Source organism: Diplotaxodon limnothrissa, linkage group LG8 (assembly GCF_057381915.1).
Source record: "Diplotaxodon limnothrissa isolate DT_005_m linkage group LG8, D_limnothrissa_male_GT1.1, whole genome shotgun sequence".
Taxonomy (NCBI): Eukaryota; Metazoa; Chordata; class Actinopteri; order Cichliformes; family Cichlidae; genus Diplotaxodon; species Diplotaxodon limnothrissa.
The window spans coordinates 26,026,451-26,046,265 of record NC_140603.1 but is presented as its reverse complement, the minus strand read 5'-3'; the positions used below and the strand labels follow the sequence as shown (position 1 = coordinate 26,046,265).

Sequence of the window (19,815 nt, the reverse complement as noted above, 5' to 3'; positions counted from 1 at the left end):
CTGAATATTGCTACATTTTTTGCACACACTACCTACGATAGATAAAATCTAATTCTGTAGCAAATACATGTGTGTTTGTGTGTGTGAGAGAGAGAGTAAATATATTTAATTACTTTATAGTTAAGGTGTAGATAGATGGTAATAGGAAACTACTAGGAGGTCATGAAACATGATGCTGAACCTGATGCCTACCAGGAACCACATGAATGATGTGTGATATTTCAAAACGTCATCAATGAACTTTAATGAAGAGGCGGCGTGCATAAACTTTCTCACTTGACAGCATGAGCACGAAATTACTTGCTGACATGCATCACTGCTCTCTGATTACAACCAATTAGCCAAAGAGAAGGACTAAGGTGCTGTTACGTAGCAGACCATTTAAAGAAAAGTTTGGAGAGTTAAATAATGCGCCTGCGTGATGTGATCTTGCAACACACATCTCTTAATTAGCTGGGTGCAGCATGATGGATAATCTAGAGATTAGGCCTTGTGCCATCAGCGCAATCTTCGCCTGGCTGCCCGTTCCCTGGCACTGTCACCGATCAAAGGGTCTACGCTGTGAATCACACTCTGCTGCGCAGTGACACTGGAGAATTCCCAGCTTTAATCTCCACGGCTGCCGCTGCTGCAAATCACTCCCAGCACGAAGCACAATGAGGTTGATGACCTTTCAGTTATAAGTTAGGGTGCTAATCCCTGGAACCAAACTGTAAAATGATAAAGCAGGAGATGAGATGGTGAAAAATTATGATGCATTTGTTTATCCAGATATGTGTACTCAGTATTGATGGTTTGGATTTAAGAAATAAAACTTAATGTCAAACAAACATCCCAAACACACCTACAAGATGTTAGGCTCAAGTGAGGAGCTCTACATATTTTCAAAGCTGTAGGCCTATGTTTTTTTTTATCAAGATTATGTTTTTAAGTAGGAGATAAATCATTAAACTGTAGTTTCATACCATATCTAATGATAGCAACTGAGCAAACCGATGTTGACTGGCCTCCAGGAAAACTTGGTACGTAAATCTTAAATTAAAATTACTTTGTTTTCAAGGTTAAGAGAACACATGCTCAAATGGTGAGACCAGGAATATGTTCATCTGCATGAAATAGACTTCAGGTATGAAAATGAATTCTTTTAACACCTTTGTAATATCTCAGTTTAAAAAAGTGAAGACTGAACAATGCTGAAATGACTTTAAAAAAGCATTAAAACCATGTTGTAGTAATTGTTGCATCAAATTGCCACACATGATGCAGTAAACTCTTAGTCAAACAAAAACAAAAAATTTAAAGGCATAATTTTCATCTGTCACTATTTACTGTCCAGTGCTGATACCGCTAAAGTTTCGGTATCAGCACTTAAAACAGCCAATAATTTAAAATGTAAAAACTAAAGAAGAGATGCAAAGAAACACCCTTCAACCATGTTGTAAGTGTTGATGTTGCATAGTTTTTCAACCAGAGGGTTCTTTGCAACTTCCTGCTTGGCAACATGTGTTTGGAACTCCACAAGCACATGAACCTGCTGATCAGATCAGCTGATCTGAGCAGAGTGGAGCCAACGCTTTGCTGACATCACAACTGCAGCCTTCCAAAACCTCCTCTGGCATTAATGCAGCACAAAAACTGAATGCCAGAAGCTTCATGGCATGAGCAGCTCCTGTAGGTGTAATGCATAAGTGGCCTACTTTATTCTTCAAAGTCTATTTGCTTCTGATACTAGTCTTTGTATTTATCTATGGTTTCTGTCAACTGTTGCTGTGCTTCATACATTCTGTAAAAGGCAGTCTAAATCAGAAGTTGGCTTTATATGATGACAGCCGTAAGAGATTTTAGCACTGTGCTCTTAGAATTTGTCAAATTCACATCCTTGTTTGAAAAAAAAGAAGTAGAACCAAAACAAAAAGCTTTTTTCCCAGTCCACACTACTTCTTTTAAAATTGTCATTACCCAAAATGAATAACACTCCATTGAGAGATTATAGTCAAAATTTTTGCATTTTTAAACTTTTACACTCAGCTAATGCTGACATCATTTGTGACATTTGTTTTTATCAGTCTTCACAGCTCCCACTAGAAAACTTTTTCACGCACACTTTCGTGCTCACAAAAGCCTGTAAGCACACTTTGATGTACAAAATCGGCGCGGTTCCCCTTCGATATTGCAAGCGAGGGGAGAGCAACAGCGCAACATGTGTCTTGTTTGATAGCTGCTCCAAATGCTAAGAACCTCCAGAATCATGCTCTGACAAAACTGCAGATGAAGGCATAGTGAGAAGCTCTTTGTCCTGTTTTTGTCAACTGCTGTCCTCGTGTAACACACAGCAAACGCACCATTGTCTCAACACATCTGCATTGGCGTGTTTGTGTGTCCTGCCCACAATGGTGTTGACACCAATGTGTTCCCACTTATGAAAGCCTGATAACTCCAAGAGGGAAAGGTAAACACATCTGCCTTGGCAGTGACACGAGCAATGTGACATGAAGACAAGAGGAACTGCACAAAAGAGCAGGCGGCGACAAAAACACCTTGTACTCAGTTTATTGATCCAAAGAGCGGGACAGGTCTGATGGGAAATTTTAACCCAGTTTCTATAACCACAGGTCTCTTGCAGCTGGTGCCCATCAAAAAGATTAAGTCGTCACTCCAGAGTATGAAATATATAAAGAATGATGCAGCTGTTTTCCATTGAGACTAATATGCAAAACACCTAGCCTGACATTTCTGCAGAAAGATCAATAAAACAGGTGAGCTATTTTTGGTTTTCCTTTCAACTGATGCCACTTGAAATGCCAAACACACTCTCATTCCTTTGATAGCTGCAGTGATTTTAATGGGCTTATATATTATGTGCTATATGCTATATTTAAATATTATATTTATACTTTTTTTTTTTATCTCAAAGCATTGAGTGCCTGGCATACAGAGGAGCCATAAATGAGATTACTGAAGTTCACCCTGTGGTGTTCACTGTGATGTGGATACAAATATAAATAATTTGCCTCTGTTTACACTGCAAATATATAGAAGTAAGAACTTTTTATGTTCAGGTCATGCAATCACACTCACAAATAAGAATATGAAATTACTTCTTGAAGCTCTAAATAGAAAGTGATTTTAAACATCTAAAAATTACTTTTTTCTGGCTTGTACTACTTGATCTACCACTACATGGAGTTTGATAACAGATATTTCACAAGATGAAGCATTAGTTCAGGGCTTTCAAGATTTTAATGAAATAACACCAGTTTTAATGTGAACGGCAGATCAATTATCAGGGGGGGAAATCACATTTTGTCATACAGGGAAATTACCTTTCAACTAATAAAACTGTTTGATTTATTCTAACTTATTTCCAACCACTATCACAGAAAAAACACCTTGTTATGAAGCTTACAGCTTATGTACAGTATTTTCTGTTTATTTATATCAAGTTTAAGGTGTAAATTGAACTGCTTGGAAAATTTCAGTCTACTAAATATGAAAAGATTCCTTTAATATCCATTATAAAGACTTATCTTCTCTCTATACTTGTCATCTGTACCCACTGGAAATACTGGGAGAACAGGATGCCTCTGAAAATGATAGCTCTTACTACTATTGTAGAATAAGTAATGAATCACTTTACCCATTCTGAATTTTCCAACTCTGGAAAATCTGTCTTATCTTATCTTATCTTATCTTATCTTGCATCACAGCAGGAAAGAAAGTCGACCTGAGTAATCTACAGCTGATCTACTGGGATTTTCCCACACAACCATAACTAGGATTTACAGAGAATGGTCCAAAAATAGAAATAAAAGAAAGAAAGAGTGAGGGGCCATTCTCTGGGTGAAACTGGCCTTGTTGATACCAGAACTAAGATACCAGAGTTAAGAGGAGAATGGCCAGACTGTTTCAAGTTGATAGGATGACAACGGTAACTCAAAAATAACCACTTGTTACAATAAAATTACACAGAAGAACATCTCTGAATGCATAACCTGTTGAATCTTGACACAAACAGGCTACAACAGCAGAACACCAGATGCCATTCCTGTCAGCTAAGAACAGGAAACTGAGGCTACAAATTAAATGGATTCAACAAAATTAGACAATAGAAGACTGGAAAAATGTTGCCTGGTCAAATGAGTCTCAATATCTTCGGCATTAAATTGATGGTGGGGTCAGAGTTTGACGTACACACCATGAAAAGACTGATCAATCCTGCCTTGTATAAGCAGTTCAGGCTGTTGGTGGTGTAATTCTAGGTGCCTATGCGATATTTCATTTACAAAATTTGGGCCCTTAATATCAGCAAACACCACAGCCTACCTGAGTATTGTTGCTGACCATGTCCATCCCATTATGACAACAGTGCACCCATCTTCTAATGGATCCTCACAGCAGGATAAAGTGCTATGTCACAAAGTTCAAGCTGGTTTCTTGAGCAAGACAATGAGTCTAATTTACTGAAATGGCCTCCACAGTCACCAGATCTCACCTTTGGAGTGTGGTGAAATGAAGGACTCGCTTCACGGATGCGTAGCCAAGAAATCTGCAGCAACTCTGTGATGCCGTCATATTAATATGAACCAAAGTCTCTGAGGAGTGTTGCCAGCTCACTGTGGAATGTGTGCCACAAAGAATTAAGGGGGTCCAACCCATTACTACCAAGGTGTGACTAATAAAGTGTCAGCTGAGTCCATATTGATACATTTATTGTGAAATTGTTGTACTGCATATAAGAAACATGACCAACTCATAAAGTATGCAGATTGATACAGACTGAACTACAGGAAATACAAAAAATTAAATGCTATCAGTTAACTGTATCTTCTTTTTTGTCTGTTTTTGTCTAATTTTATTCAGAAGTTTTCTCAAAATACATACAGGGTTGGAGGATGGGTCAGTAGCCCATCCCTCAACAAAAAAATCCATTTAGTAACTGTACAAAAGCATACAACAAAGATAGAATTATACAAATATTATTTAACATACTTGCATTATTGACATAACAATTTCATGGTTTGCATATCAGGGTTGTGTCAATACTAGTACAGTGCTACACCTCTAGTACTCTAGCCTACTTACTGTATAACACAGCCATATTATATGTTAGCACTCTGAAACAGTCCCTTGTGTCTAAGAAGTTTTATTACTCAGATTTGGCTACTAATATTTAGAGCGTGTACTTTTACCCACGTATGTAGGATTTCAATTTGTAATAGAATATGGAGTATTTTAGATATTGAGTATTTTTAATCACTCAAGAAATCTGGCTGCTTCTTACGCCAAAGCAACCTGCCATCTGTGAAAATTTTTATGACTTAATAACGTATCTATAAAGCATGAATAAATGACAAAGATTACAAAGTAATCATTAATAAAAGCCACTAGTTACAGCTTTTACAGCGAGACTCGGCGACAAGTGCCAAAAAGCTTATTTAAGGAATGTATTCAATGAATCTCTCAAGTTTAATGTGCTTTAGAAACCACTGCTCAGCTTTATGTCTACCCATTTAAATTGATGCTTCCTCCAACAGTAAAACACCGCAACGAGGCTTTACAAGATATTAAATCACAGCAGATGTTCTAATTTCAACTTGAAACAATAAGTGACTGTCCTCAATGTCCTCAGAAGCAGTGGTGACACTAAAACGCACCTAATATGCATTTATGCCATAGTTAACGTCCACAAATGTGGCTGTAATAACTTAATGAGTGTTAATGTAAACAGTCAATGAACGTGAGGACGTCTACCCATGTGCACCTGTCCGACCTGGACTGCAGCACTGAGAGCCGAAAACAGCACCGCACGCGGTTTGGTCACCTTCACCTGAGCAGCCTCTTTACATCAGCAAATAGAGAGCAAGGAAAAGTGGAAGAAACACGGAGAAGCAGTCCGGAATGAAACATAACAGCAGTGAGGACTCACCTGCTTGTTTTCCTGTAGCTCTGCTCCTAAATCCTTTGAACCGACCTCTCCGCGGTGAAACACAGAGCTTCTCTGCTGCTGCTGCTGCTGCTGCAGTTACCCAATGCTCAAACACAACCGACTCTCCCTCCACCCCCCGACACACAAACACACACACACACACACTGAGATCACAGGCTTTCCACAATTTCACCACCTCACATGTTCTTTTTGTTGTTTTGTTTGAGTTTCTATTAATTTTATTTTAAGAGTAAAGAAATTGTTTAGGAAGGATGTTTTTTCACCCATATCCAGATAATAAGCAGGTGTACGCTTTTTTGTGATTTTTACTCAATAGATTCGCCTTTTTGGATTCTTGAAAACGAAGGGTTTAAGCTCAGTGTTTGGCGTTTCTATTTAAAACAAACGTATAATAATGTTCTTTCTCAATAGAAGAATGGAAATGTGTCAGTTCCACATAGAAGTGTGATTGATTTTAATTTTCTTTAAGAATATTACTTAACTGTTTCGTAAATTCTCCTGGAAATGTTTCCAAACATTAGTAAGCCTTCCAGTGTGACACCCCACGCAGGCTGTAAATGTAAAGTCGAGTGGAGCCCATGTGATGTGTGAGCGACTCCTGCTGGACAAAAGCTAGAACGACAAAACTTTGGGCTTTGGTACAGTATTTCTTTACCTTGTTTAGGTTAGACGGGATAACTATAGCTGGTTCATCAAATCTAAGATAACCAGGCAACATTGCATTTCAATAGATATGTGATTTGATTACTGGACTGCTTCTTATTTAGTTCTTTTCTACTCTGCATGAGTACTCAAAGCACTTTATACAGCGTGTCTCATACACCACGGATGTTCTGTATGCAGACTGAAGCAGCCAGGAACCCTGGAGCTTCACTTGCAATCTTTATAAATGACTGCATCTACTCTATTAAAGAATAAAGTGGTCTACAGCAAAAATGCAGTGATCCTGTTATCCAACCACAGTGTTTAACATTATCATTGACATGATACTTGACATACTTGCTGTGTAATTCCAAACGCCTGCTACCCAGTTTGGAGATAAAATTATATTTTTTATTGATTTTATATGGTGCACAGTGGTTGAATCTGATGATCCAAGTATCCAAATGGAGAGGCTGGAGCCTATCCCAGCTGTCAGGGTGAGAGTCAGCGTCCAGCCTGGACAGGTTGCCAGTCTGTGGAAGGCTAACACACAGACAACCATTCACACCCACTGTCAGTTTACAATCACCAATTATAACCCCAACAATGTATTTGGACTGTGGGAGGAAGCCATAGTACCAAAGAAAAAACCCCTAACAGACACAGGAAGAACATACAAATATCATGGTGAGCATTGGTGTCTTTTGGGAATTTGCTTTTAGAAGTGGTTATTAGTTCCTTATAGCATCCCCTACCTTTCCTTAGTCTTAAGGGTTTATTCTTGTGTCTCCCAGGTTCATTCAGTGTCATCCTCATTGTGATGGCTGCATGCCAACACACAACTGAAATACTCAGGTAATATTTTTGTTTACCTTTCTTTTTGCATTGTACTGTAAAGCTTCAGTGTCCATAAATTAACTGAAAGGTTTAAACTGGGTAGTTTGTAATACATGACAGCAGCAGGCCATAGTGCAAGGAATAGCATAGAATCTGTTTTGTATTGTTTGTTATTGTACTATATGTTGTATTAATTATTTTCTCTTCTTTTTGAGTTACCTGGCTGCTGCTCCAGTCCTTCCTGGTTTGAGTAAAGGAGAAGGCTAAGGGTGGAGCTGGTTTAAATGCAGAGGTCAATAAAATAGATTTCACCAGCTGTTGTGACCACACAAGGGGGGGAATGGGCTTTCTTCTTGTATTATGTTTAGCTATTGTCTCTGTGGTTTCCACCTTTGATGTATACCATGGTTCATTCACTTAATATATAACAGGAGTAGTCTCTCATTTGGGGAGGTCAGTTTGCTGAGTTATGGTGTTTTGTTAAGTGTTTTTAGTAGAATTTTGCTTTAGTTGGCCTCTTTTATGGGCCCACTTACTTCTTAAAATAGTTTGTTTCTGTCATTTAGAATTTTTGTAATAATTTTGCCTTTTGGGGGGCATAATAAAACCCATTTTGTGAAGGTTATACCTGTGCCTGTATGTTCTTGGTTGCCTGGTCCCTGATACCCATGTTTGTCCATGTCCTTGTCTCAGTATCGATGATTTCCTGTTTCATTTTGGTAATCTTTTGTCCTTCTTTGCTTCTGTGCCTGTTTGTATTCCCCTTTGTCTCATCTTCCCTGATTTGTTCTCTTCTGTGTTCCCTGGTGTCTCCGTCTCATGTGTGCTTGTTGTTTGTCTCCTTCTGTCCCCTGTCTAGTCCTTTTGTTCTCCTCTTAAGTTACCTTGGCCCCTTGTTCACTTCTGGCTTCGCTTTCTTCCCCTTGTGTTTTCCCCCAGTCAGTCATGTCTGTCGGTTGGTCTGTTCCTATGTCATGTTTCAACCCCCTCACCCATGAGGGGTGATGAATCACAAAGCATATTTTTCCTGAGCAATCTGAAATCTACGTGCAACACATACTGTAGAAGTGGTAGGCCTGCTGGCAAGTGGCACTGAAAGGAGGGAAAGGAGGATCTCTCTGAGGGAAACAGACAGATAGGAAGGCGACAACAACAGGTGTGCTGGACATTTAAGATGTAATCCTTATTTAAACATAATAATAACAATAATGTGTTTGTTTGTTTTTTAAGTGAAGAAGCTTTGACTGCTTCATTTCCAATTTAATATCAGATACTTTAAAGGTTTCTGTGAAATTATATATATTTTTTGTAATTACTTCTATTCTATTCTGTGCCCGTGTATTGATGTATGATATGTATAAATACTACATTTTAAAAAAATCATGCCATCAAAACAGCTGCCATCAAAACAACTGCTTTTGGGCCAGGTTTATGTAACTCGTTGCAAGTTATACTGGAATCCAAAGTTGGCTTCAATGCTTGCTCCATGTCCCTGAACATGTTTCAGAAGTGCATCTGGTCGTTGTGCCGCTGGGTGGCGCTGCAGCTCTTATCAGTGTGCCTCCAGTGCTGGGAAACCCTTTCACAAACCCGGCGCAGTCGTCACCGGTGTGAGTACGGACTGTTGTCATGACGTGCTCTCTGTCTGGGACTGAGACACAGCTGCTGCGCCAACACGTTAATTTCCCACGAAGCCAAACACGCTTTATTCTCTTCGGTTAACACATTTTTTAACGGTACGTAACCCGGTCGGTACTCTGTCGTGAATACACTTGAAGCCAGTTCTTAATATGTTAATTTCCTGCTTGGCAGCACGATAAGGTTATTATTAACCAGCTAGCTAATGCTAGCGCTATCGATTAGCTGGACGTTTAACGCCCAGATAAGAGCTTATTCCAGTATTGCTCTTAATCGATCAGCTGCTACACATGTGCGTTACTACTTGTAATATGAGCGAGTTCAATCGAGAGCCGAGCTTGTGAATGAGCTAATAAGCTACTGATAGTAAGTTAAATGTCTTTTTTAGAGCAGCAACGCCGCCTTTTCTGTGTCTGTCGTATATTTAGCAGAAGAAGTTTAGTCACTACTAGTCAGTGTCAGGCTTATTTCCTCTTCATTTTGTAGTTTCTTTACTAGCTCGGGAGGCTATAAAACTGTTTGAATACGTGTTTGTCACATGAGGAAGATATTGTGTGCAGTTTGACCTAACCATTATAACACCGTTGTAAAGTCTGTTTATAATGATTGTCTGCAGTGTGAGGTGAGGTAAAAAAACATCTGTGATGTCCTGTAAACACAACAGGTGGGCTCCCCTGCAGGTGGGGAGAAAACAGTTGGTAAATATGCCGTGCCTGAGAGGACATGAATGGGATATTTGTAGATGTTGTCAGGCACTATCATCTGCTGCAAAGTACACCACTTTTGTTTTGGTAAGATGCACAAGTGTTAAAGATGTGATATGGCACAGCCAGCTGAAAGATATCCCGCTTTTACCTGCTTGGATCTGATAGGGAGCTCTTTGTTACACTCCACTGAGGTTGCCCCACTTATCTTGGTTGTACCTAGACAGTACACTGATGGAAAATATCATATCGCCTTGTTTTTGGGTTTTTTTAACTATTACTTTTTTCTCCCCCACTGAAGACGTGACAGGATGTAATCAGTGCAAGTTTGAGCTTGTGGCAGTCAGGCATGAAGTGAGAGGTGCTTACTGGTATTTTTAAGCAAATTCTTTTCCCTGGGGTGCTGCTTATGAGAATGCACTCGGGACATGAGAATAGAACAGCCAACAAAGGAGACAGTAATTCACAAGGGGGTGTAACATGGAAACTCTGGACCTCATTCACAAGGTGTGCGTTTTTATGAACAAATAAAGGAGGCTGTCTTAGAATATTTTAGCGCATCTTTAAACTGCAGTGCTGTAGCAGTCCCTCATTTCTTCATATATTTCCATAACAATGGGAAATGTTGATCCCAGTCCGTGACTGATGGTGTCCCATTGTTTTCTTTTTTATCCAGGTATGTTTTTACTACACTGGTAGTGTACTTAGGATCATTGTAATTTGGAAAAATGAAGCTGTTGTCAAAAAATTGCATTCCAGATGATATTGCACGGTAGATCAATATATGTACTTTCCTGTGTGCATAAATCCTTTAATTTTAACAAGATCTCCAAAACCTCAAGCTGAAATTCATCCCCAAGACATAACCTCCACAGCATTTCACACGTTTTGCTCCTGTCCCTACCTGTGGCATCCTTCTTACATATTGGTGTAAGAAGGCTCTCCCCTTTCACTCTGTCCATGAACCTTCAACATACGGTCTATTTGAACTGTACAGGCTTCTTTCTTAGAAAAACACCACTGAGTTTTCCTCTATACCTCATGTTAATTTATAGAGAAATATGGGTGTGACTGTATGAAGATTGTATACAGCGATTTGGATGCACTGATACCCGCAAGGTGGCCAAAAAGAACATTTCCCAAGACCTACAGTAAATTTGCATGTACATGCAAAGTCTGTATTAAGGTCTATATATATCTGCATTGATGAAAGAAGCTCATTATGCTTCCTTTTCAAGCTAATTTTTCTTTTTTTCTGAAAGTTTTTTGTAATTATAATAGCATAAACAGTGCAACACTTCAGTTTTGAATATGACACCCAAGGGCAACACAGCAGTGAAAATACTCATCCTGAAATGTTTACTTTGTTCTTTTGGTCAGCTTTTTATGAGGTAAGTGAGATGGAGTTTTCAAAGGAGTGGTCATATTTGGCTGGGAGAAGTAGTATTACTCTCAGTCGGCTGGGCGTGTGCTCACAGAGGAAAGGAACAGTGTACCACAACCTAACTAACTTTAATGAGTACCTAGTGCACCATTGCTTTGAAAACAGCACTTTTTTCTGGTCTGCTCAGACTCTGTGGGGAGACTGACGGGAATGTTAATATTATTTTGGTGTGCTCAGCTGGGATTTAACTGTTAAAAAGGTGCAGTGCAATTTCTGGTAATGCTCATAAATGTGACGTTATGAGCTAATACAGTTTATCTGTTGTATGTTTTTATCAAATCTAAATGCATTTACTTGTGCTGTGTGGTTTGTTTGTTTTATTTTTTGCAGGTTATGATGAGGTGGTAACCCTGGGGCGGCCAGGCTGTGAAATGACTGCTGTTCGGCACAAAAGAAAGACGGAGCAGAGAGACTGAGAAAGAAGAATGGGCACAAGGGTCTGGGGTTGCTGGCAAGGTGTCCTCTCTACTGCGCTGCTCTATGGCTCTTTGGCTCTGTTTACATCCATCCTGCACAATGTGTTCCTGCTCTACTACGTGGAGATGTTTGTCTCCATCTACAAGATCGATAAAATCTCCTTCTGGGTGGGAGAGGTGAGTCTAAAGAATGCCTGAAACTGTGATTCTGAGATTAAACACGTGATTTAAATTTGGATGTTTAATTCAGATTAGAAATCCAACTCTAATTTACCAGTCCAGTGTCGCTGAGAGTGTGCTCATCGTTTTGCTTTTGTTATTTAATTACCTTTTTTTGTACCAGAAAAACAGAAATCTTCATTATGAAATATAACTTATTTATCGTAAAGTCTGTCAGCTCTTCATGAGACTAAAATTGGACAGTGAAAAATGGATCTTTCTTTTACTGATAGCAGCTTCTGGGTCTAAAAGGGAAAACAACATGGCCTTAAACCTGTATTTATTATTAATGCTACCAGGGGTGATAACCTGTGGTTGCAAAATAACTTTCAGTCCTATAGAAGTTTATGGGAAAAGCACCATTGCCCCGTAACTCTATAAACACTTTCATGATGAGTTTATGGGCTCAGTCACTCATTTCAGGTCAGACTGAATACAAAATTAAATCCAAAATTGTATGTTTTGGCCATTTTTGTTGTCAGAAAAGAGGATTATCCAGAGTAAGTTGAGGACTTGGCTAACAACATGTGATTGAAAAGTCGTTAACCAGTGAACATCCAGCAGTATCACAGCCAGATCCACCTCTTAGATAGTGAAAAGCTTCAGGTTTCATAACAGGACTCCACAAACCAATGGATGACATCATGGTGGCTACATCTGTCTTTTTTTACTGTCATTGGACACAACACATTGTCTTGTGCTGCTGTAACACCGAATAAAACCAACAAGACAAAAGCATAAATAAAAGCAAATAGTTAAATTAAATGAAACAAAATACATTATGGCAAAACAATAAGGTTGAAACTACACAGAAGAACAGATTCTATATTGGAACCAATTTAAGATTAATGGTAATCCTGTATGCACCATCATCCACTGATTTTTATTTAACATTATTTTTCTGCTGCTCCAAAGACTGTCTTCCTTATCTGGAACAGTCTGAATGACCCTCTCTTCGGCTGGCTGAGTGACCGCGCCTTTCTCAGCTCTCCTCAGTGAGTATCTGCATCTTTACTTTCTTCTACTTTTTGTGGAACAAACACAGTTGTAAATAGTTGTTTATGAATGTGCAAAAGACTGCAGAAAAACAAGTTAACTGTTTGCACAGGCTTTAGAAATGTTGACGTGACCACACACAATAGATATTCAAAAGAAAAAGGTCATTTACGTAGTTGGAGTCATTTGGAAGAGACACTAATGTTGTGCAATAGAATTTAGTTCTTTCTGGGATATTTTTGTCGGTTGCACATCTTCTTTCGAAAAAGAGAAGTTTTTTTTCTCTGAAGAGACACCTCATAGTTCTTGTTATGTGTCAGCACAGTTCATCTACTTGCCTCGAACTTGGAGAGATACTCCTGATTCAACAACATAAAGTCATCTTTGTAGAATGATCTTAAAATTCCAGATATAATCTTCATTCGGACTCTGATCGCTTCTCATTTCTCACCCATACTAGCCAAGTATCTCTTAGACACTCATACACACCCAAGTGTTTGACGCCATCAGAGCACTTTGTCAAACATTTGTCTGCTTTCTGTGTTTACATTGTTATATCACTAAGCAAACCTTCTCTGTGTTGTTCTAAGGCAGTGATGTTATAAAGCTGGTCACATCATTCTGTTGAAGTTTGTTACATTTAATACAACTACACGTTTTTTATGCCAGAGATACGCACTTTTTCCCTTTTTTATTTTAAGAATCTCTCCGCTGCTTGACATCATGATATACGGGGCTGTCTGCAATAACCTGTCTGTCTGTACCAGGGAAGTTGGTTAATTATCACAAAACGCGTCTAAAGATTTGTTATGTGTTTCGTTTTTCCACCCAGAGCCGGCTCTCAGATCACAAATCCAGAGGTGGTGCTGAAGCGTCTGAAGGCCCTCGCCACAAATGGTCCTCTCTTCGCTGTGTCCTTCCTGGCCTTCTGGGTGGCTTGGGCCAGTCCAGGCCTGCAGTTCCTGCTGTGCCTGTGTCTCTACGATGGCTTTCTCACTATGGTGGATCTCCACCACAGCGCCCTATTGGCGGACCTCGCTGTATCTGCCACCGATCGCACACGCCTCAACTTTCACTGCTCGGTGTTCAGCGCTCTGGGGTCTTTCTCCGTCTTTCTGTCCTACTCTTTCTGGGATAAAGAGGACTTTTACTCCTTCCGTATCTTCTGTGTAACTCTGGCAGCTTTTTCCGTCTTGGGGTTTTTCTTAGTGTCTCGAATGCTCCAGCGCCGTTTTATAAAGGAAATCCATCCAAAACAAGATGATGCATCAGCACTCAAAGAGTAAGAATTTAAAAGTGTGAATAATATGAGAAATTTTCATACTGTGTTTTCTCCTTTCTCACATCTTTTCGTGTGTGTCTGTTATCACAGACTAAACGTTGGCCATGCTCCACTTAACCACCCGGAAAAACCTGTCACTATTGGACAGTATCTCAAGCAGCTGTCCAGACACAGGAACTTCATGTGGTTCGTGTCAATGAACCTGATTCAGGTCAGCCTTTAAAAGTCTTAAAGCCGTGTGAGCCCATGTTTGTTTTTGACGTGCAATCTTAGTACAAACCTTTACAGTCTTAGTGAGTTTGTTCTTGTTATTAATGATAGACAATGCAAGATAAAAGTTAGACTGCCCTCCAGTGTTTGTCTTTCCACATGAAGTGCAGCCCTTCTTGTAAATGACACTTGTTGAACTTTCATAATTAATATTATTAGCTAAATATTTGTGGTTTTCCTGCTCGCACTAAAATCAGAAAACATTTCATTTGTTTTCTTGGTGTTTAATTAAAGAAAACTGCTACAGGTCCAAGCAACAAACTACTTTTAATTTAGAATAAAATAATCATCTTAGTTTATCTGTCACTTCTGCTTCTGTTTGCAGGTGTTTCACTGCCACTTCAACAGCAACTTCTTCCCTCTTTTCTTAGAACATCTCTTATCTGACAACATCTCTGCCTCTACGGGTTCAATTTTACTTGGTAAGATCCAGTTGAGATGCAGTAAATGATTTACACAAGTGTTTGTAATGGATGCTTTGCACAGCAAGAGATAAGAAATTGTATATTTGATATAGTGACTTAAATTTTAGTGAATAGGAAGTTACCAATAGGAATATTAAAATAAAGAAGTTATTTTAATGTTTAACACTGTTATGTGAGGAAAAATGCTTGGAAAACACACTGCAATGCATACATTTAAACCATGAGTAGTGGCATATTAAAATATATAATTAACCTTTATTTATATAGCACCTTTAAGAAAATAGTTTGCAGATTGCTTTGACAGAAAAGCAAATGCAGAAAGAGAACTAAATAAAAGTCACAGAAAATAAGTGGTTGATCTATTAAAAAAAAATTAAACAATTATATGAAAGAAGAAACTCATTTGAAAAGAATGAAGTGAGCACTTGATCTTCATAGTGTCACGCAAAGTTAGTTAAACCTCTGGGAAATTCATCTGTCTAGGTAGAAAGCATGAACCACTGTGAATCTATTTCACCTGCTTGGATTCAAACTCAAGTGAGAATATGTGTCCTGGAGAGTCAAAAACAAGACAACAACCCCACAAATGGAATGATTTTGCACCTTGTGGCCACAGAGGAGTGCTGTTTCCTTATATGCTGACTGATTTTTCTCCAGTTTTGCTTTTCCTGGTGTCTTTGTCACTTCAGTTAGCATGTGATGGTACCTGCAGCACACGTAGCTTGCACACAGAGTCTGGCTCCTCTAGGATGGCAGATGCACATCAGGTTTGCTGTGTCAAGTTCAAGATTCAAGAGCTTTATTGTCCGAAATGCTGTTTCACCCCAAGCCTCCCTATGGTGCATTTATAAGTATATAAAAGATATATCTCCAAGATATATAAAACTAGAATTTAAAAATAAATAACATGCTAGATTTTTTGTAAAATTAAGGGATAAAAGGGTACTAATTACTAACTAACAATACTATAATTATAACTATACAATACTAACTGTACAATAGTTTACAGGAGGTAGCAGGAGAGGGTTGTTATATGAGGAGAACTGGGCAGACATCAACCCAGTAGACAAGCCAGCATCTGCTCTTTTGATCAAGAAAGAACATGAGGAGCAGCGTAGAATGACCTTCAGTGATTTCACTTCACTCATTTGCATGTTTCTGATCAGACTCTCAGGAACTGACTCCATGAAGGTGGCATGAGGGCCAGATGGTATGAAAGAGGCTTGGCGAACGTTATGCTGTTTGCAGCATCAACCAGCATGACCAGTTTAGCAGTGGGTCAGTGATGGTCTGGAGAGCCATATCTTTGGTGGACCTGTTGCCAATTTAATTTGCAAACAAGCAGTTGAAATTGTTTCACAGCAGTTTATGCTTCTAACTAGACAAGCTGATGTCCCAGAAATTTAACAGACTTTGCATTTCATTTTTTTTGAGCAATATATTTTTGTTAGTGAGGCCCTTAAAAACATTGAAACTAGTCTATAAGAAGTGATTCAAAGGTGGTTACTAATTCTGCAAGCCTGATCTCTTCAGGCAAGTGATTCCAAATCTGAGACATGACAATAAAAGCTACCACACATTTTTTTTTACTTATGTGTAGCACCAGAACCTTTGAATGAATTGCAAAATTTTTACTTATTTGTATTGTTTGGGGTTTTTTGGCTTTCCACTCGCTTTCTCTCAAATTATTTTTCTGCTGTTTTATAGTTTTAATTTTTAACGCAGCTCTGCTTCTGCTCCACACAGGAATCTCTTATATTGCTCCACACCTGAACAACTTGTATTTCCTGACACTGTGCCAGCGTTACGGGGTTTACCAGGTTATCCGCTGGCTATTTATGCTCAAACTGGGACTTAGTGTGGCTATGCTGCTAGCAGGGGCTGACCACATTTATCTGCTGTGTGTCTTCATTGCTAGGTATGGCCGTGCACACACATCTGCACACGCTTCATGGATGTGTGGCAGTTTGGCTGGTTCTTTTTGTGCTTGTTTTTAACGGTTTATCATTTTCAAAGCTGCATACACAAACCCAGAATTCCTTTGGGCATGCCATTTGCAGAGACCCTTTTTTTGAGGGGGGTTATAAATGCTGTCTCTAGAAATTAGCCACAATTCTGAAATTGGTCTACTCTTAACTGTAATTGTAATATTTGTGTTATCTGTATAGTCCCATATACACATATAACATTTTAATGCCACAAGCGATTGATTTTCATGCAGTTTTTAGACTATTAGTGGTCTTGCTGTTCTTATAGCTATCAACAGCATTTGAGTGCTTTCATAGCTCATTGATAATTTTAGTCACAGCTGTGGTAAAGTGGTTAAACTTGTGGGTGAAGCTCACTAAAACTTTCCAGCTAAAAGTGATGAAGTTGTTACTGTATTTCATACTCGGACACACCTTAGCATGCTCTGACTGCTCTGAACAAAGGCTTTTTGCATGATAACCTGTATTACAGCTGATGTTTCCACGCTGTAACATTACGTCTCCATTTTCTAGTAACCGCGTGTTCACCGAGGGGACATGCAAACTCCTGAAACTGGTGATTTCTGATCTGGTGGATGAGGACTTTGTGGTAAACCGACGTCAGCAAGCCGCCTCTGCTCTCGTCTTCGGCATGGTTGCCTTGATGACCAAACCCGGGCAGACATTCGCCCCACTCATTGGCACATGGCTGCTCTGTGTTTACACAGGTACAAACAGAAACTCTCAGCCTTGGACCTCATGAGGACACAGGTTTTTCCAAGCTTGCTCCAAGGCGCTGCTTTCATGTGCGATTCCCAAGCTGACACAAATTACTACAGGCTCACACACTCTGTTGATATGTGTGTTGATAAAGTTTTGAGCGTTCAACTAGAGTTAAAATACATGTGTGTGACTTGCACAACAAGTTGAACTAGACAGATGACATAAATTGCTGTTTTGTGGTTAGTTTATCTTGCAAATGACAAACAAAACAAAAAAGCCACTCATCAAATCTTTGGCATTTACCTGATTAAACAGGCTTCTTTTGTAATCTCATTTTTTTTTATTTAGTTTTCTAGAACCTGAACAGGATAGGGAAAAAAAATCAATCTGTTTTACACTTGTTTTGCAGACTTGTTTAACTTTGCATTAATTGTTTGCCCATTTGTGGACGGTCAGCACAAGTGACCTGGCAGCCAACAAAGAATTAATGTAATTTTAAGAAGAAAAAAAACATTGTAAACATGTATATTTACCTTCTTACTAAGACTTGGATGAGGTTGTTTAACTGGACAGAGTCAGTGTAGTTGTTTCTGCTGATAGGAAAAACGATCTAAGCCAAAGGGGGTGTATCCAGAGCCAAGCCACGTACTTATCAGTCACTTGCCTCAAAGTTAGGAAAATTGCGACACCAGCTTTGCATGAATTCACCCATCATAGCTGGATGTTACTGACTTTTCTATGGTCTCTGCTCACTTCCTCTTTGGATGTGTTTTTTAAGGCTAACAAACCAGTTTCCCCAAATATAACCTGTTAGACAAGCATCGCTTTATGCCAGTCGTGCTCTTAAAATATATCCTAGTGACACGTTTTTGTTTTGCCTCACTAGTTTTACTTTAGTTTCTTTCATCAATAGGATCCTCATTAACTCTTACTGTTTTCATATTTAAGTATGGCTTCAGGAAAAAAGAGTCAAATTTAATGTGATTAATTTTGTCGTCTCCAGGTTATGATATCTTTGAGAGAGATTCTGTCAAGGACTCAGTTTCTGGGTCTCACGTCGCCTCCAGCTCAGGGAATCCACCTCTACGCCTGGGCTGCTTCTACATGTTGGTGTTTGTGCCTATCACCTGTGCCCTGCTCCAGCTGGTGGCCTGGTCTCGCTTCACGCTTCATGGCCGCAAGCTGCAAGGGATCAAAGCCCTGCGGCAGGGGGCCCAGCAAGGCCACCTTATCGATGTCAAGGCCATATGAACTGTTGGGCGAAGTTGCACATGGACACTTTTATGTCATTAGCTTTTACAGTCCTTTTTGATAATGTCTTGGAAGAAGATGAGCTGCTCCGCCCTTTTTCTGCAGCTTGGCCTTCTGTGGAATAAACTCTTACAGATCATGTGGCTTTGTGTACAGTGGAAAATGCACAGCGGGCTCACTAATCCATGTGGAAATGAACATGTTGAAATCTGCCTTATTCTTTTTATATTAAAATAATAAAGTATATTTATATTTGAACCGATGACCAAAACATCAGTAAAACCAATCAATCTTTTGGACCAAGGGGAGAAGAGATCGGGTGCCCTCTTTACGTGTAATTCTGGTGTTGAGCGCAGTCTGAACGTCTTTGCTGATCTTTAAATTGTCAGCACCGTCAGCCTGTTTGGAAAAGCAAAAGGAGGGTAGGTTTACAACAGAGCTCCGGTTCTGATTTCTAACTTTTCTTAACAAGTTGATGAAGAATTTCCAATGTAAGTACGTTGTGTTGAAAGTGCTGTTGATACTGCATGAAAACACAAGTTGATCATTTTGCTGTACATGTTTCACACAGAATGCCACTTTGATGTTGAGAACTGTATTTTGTAATACGTCAGTATTGATGATGCATTTGCACAACACTGCCGTTCGTCCGTTGTACTTCTAACATTTTACTTTTAGTCCTGTGGTGATGGAAACTGAAACAAGGAAATTATGCCAGTAGCCACTCACTCAATTCTCTTTTCAATTGTTTTTTTCCAGACGATTACAAAGAATGTGAGACAGTGCCACAAATAAACCTCTGTGTTGAGAGTTAATCAAACTCTTTATTTTAAATTGGGAGTTATTCTATGCTCTTTACTACACAACAAACTTGAAATAAAAACCTTAACAGTGTGATGAACCATTCGCAGTTTAAATATACACCAAAAAGTTTGCATATGAAAATCATTTATAGCCCTGTCAGGCAAAGGTCACTGCTGTTAATTTGAAGATAACTGGGTCAAGTATTTCAGGTTTAAAGACATCCCTTAATGCCTTTCTTGATTTCTGAGCT

General features: G+C 39.2%; 2 protein-coding genes across 3 annotated transcripts in view; one reads left to right on the top strand and one right to left on the bottom strand.

The window, feature by feature from the left end:
• Positions 1-5,995, bottom strand: part of sema4gb (sema domain, immunoglobulin domain (Ig), transmembrane domain (TM) and short cytoplasmic domain, (semaphorin) 4Gb) — a 51,907-nt gene extending 45,912 nt beyond the window's left edge. For both annotated transcript variants that reach the window (XM_085361562.1, XM_085361563.1), the window contains exon 1: positions 5,927-5,995. The gene's annotated coding sequence lies outside the window, so the exon portion shown is untranslated. The remainder of the gene's footprint in view (positions 1-5,926) is intronic.
• A 3,045-nt stretch (positions 5,996-9,040) lies between these two features.
• slc68a1a (solute carrier family 68 member 1a) lies at positions 9,041-19,542 on the top strand. The gene is made up of 9 exons (XM_085360990.1): positions 9,041-9,162; positions 11,543-11,805; positions 12,763-12,842; positions 13,676-14,125; positions 14,216-14,336; positions 14,721-14,817; positions 16,567-16,738; positions 17,322-17,515; positions 18,514-19,542. The coding sequence occupies exons 2-9, from the start codon at positions 11,638-11,640 to the stop codon at positions 18,759-18,761; spliced, it is 1,530 nt and encodes a 509-aa protein (XP_085217116.1). The 5' UTR covers positions 9,041-9,162; positions 11,543-11,637; the 3' UTR covers positions 18,762-19,542.
• The last annotated feature ends 273 nt before the right edge of the window (positions 19,543-19,815 follow it).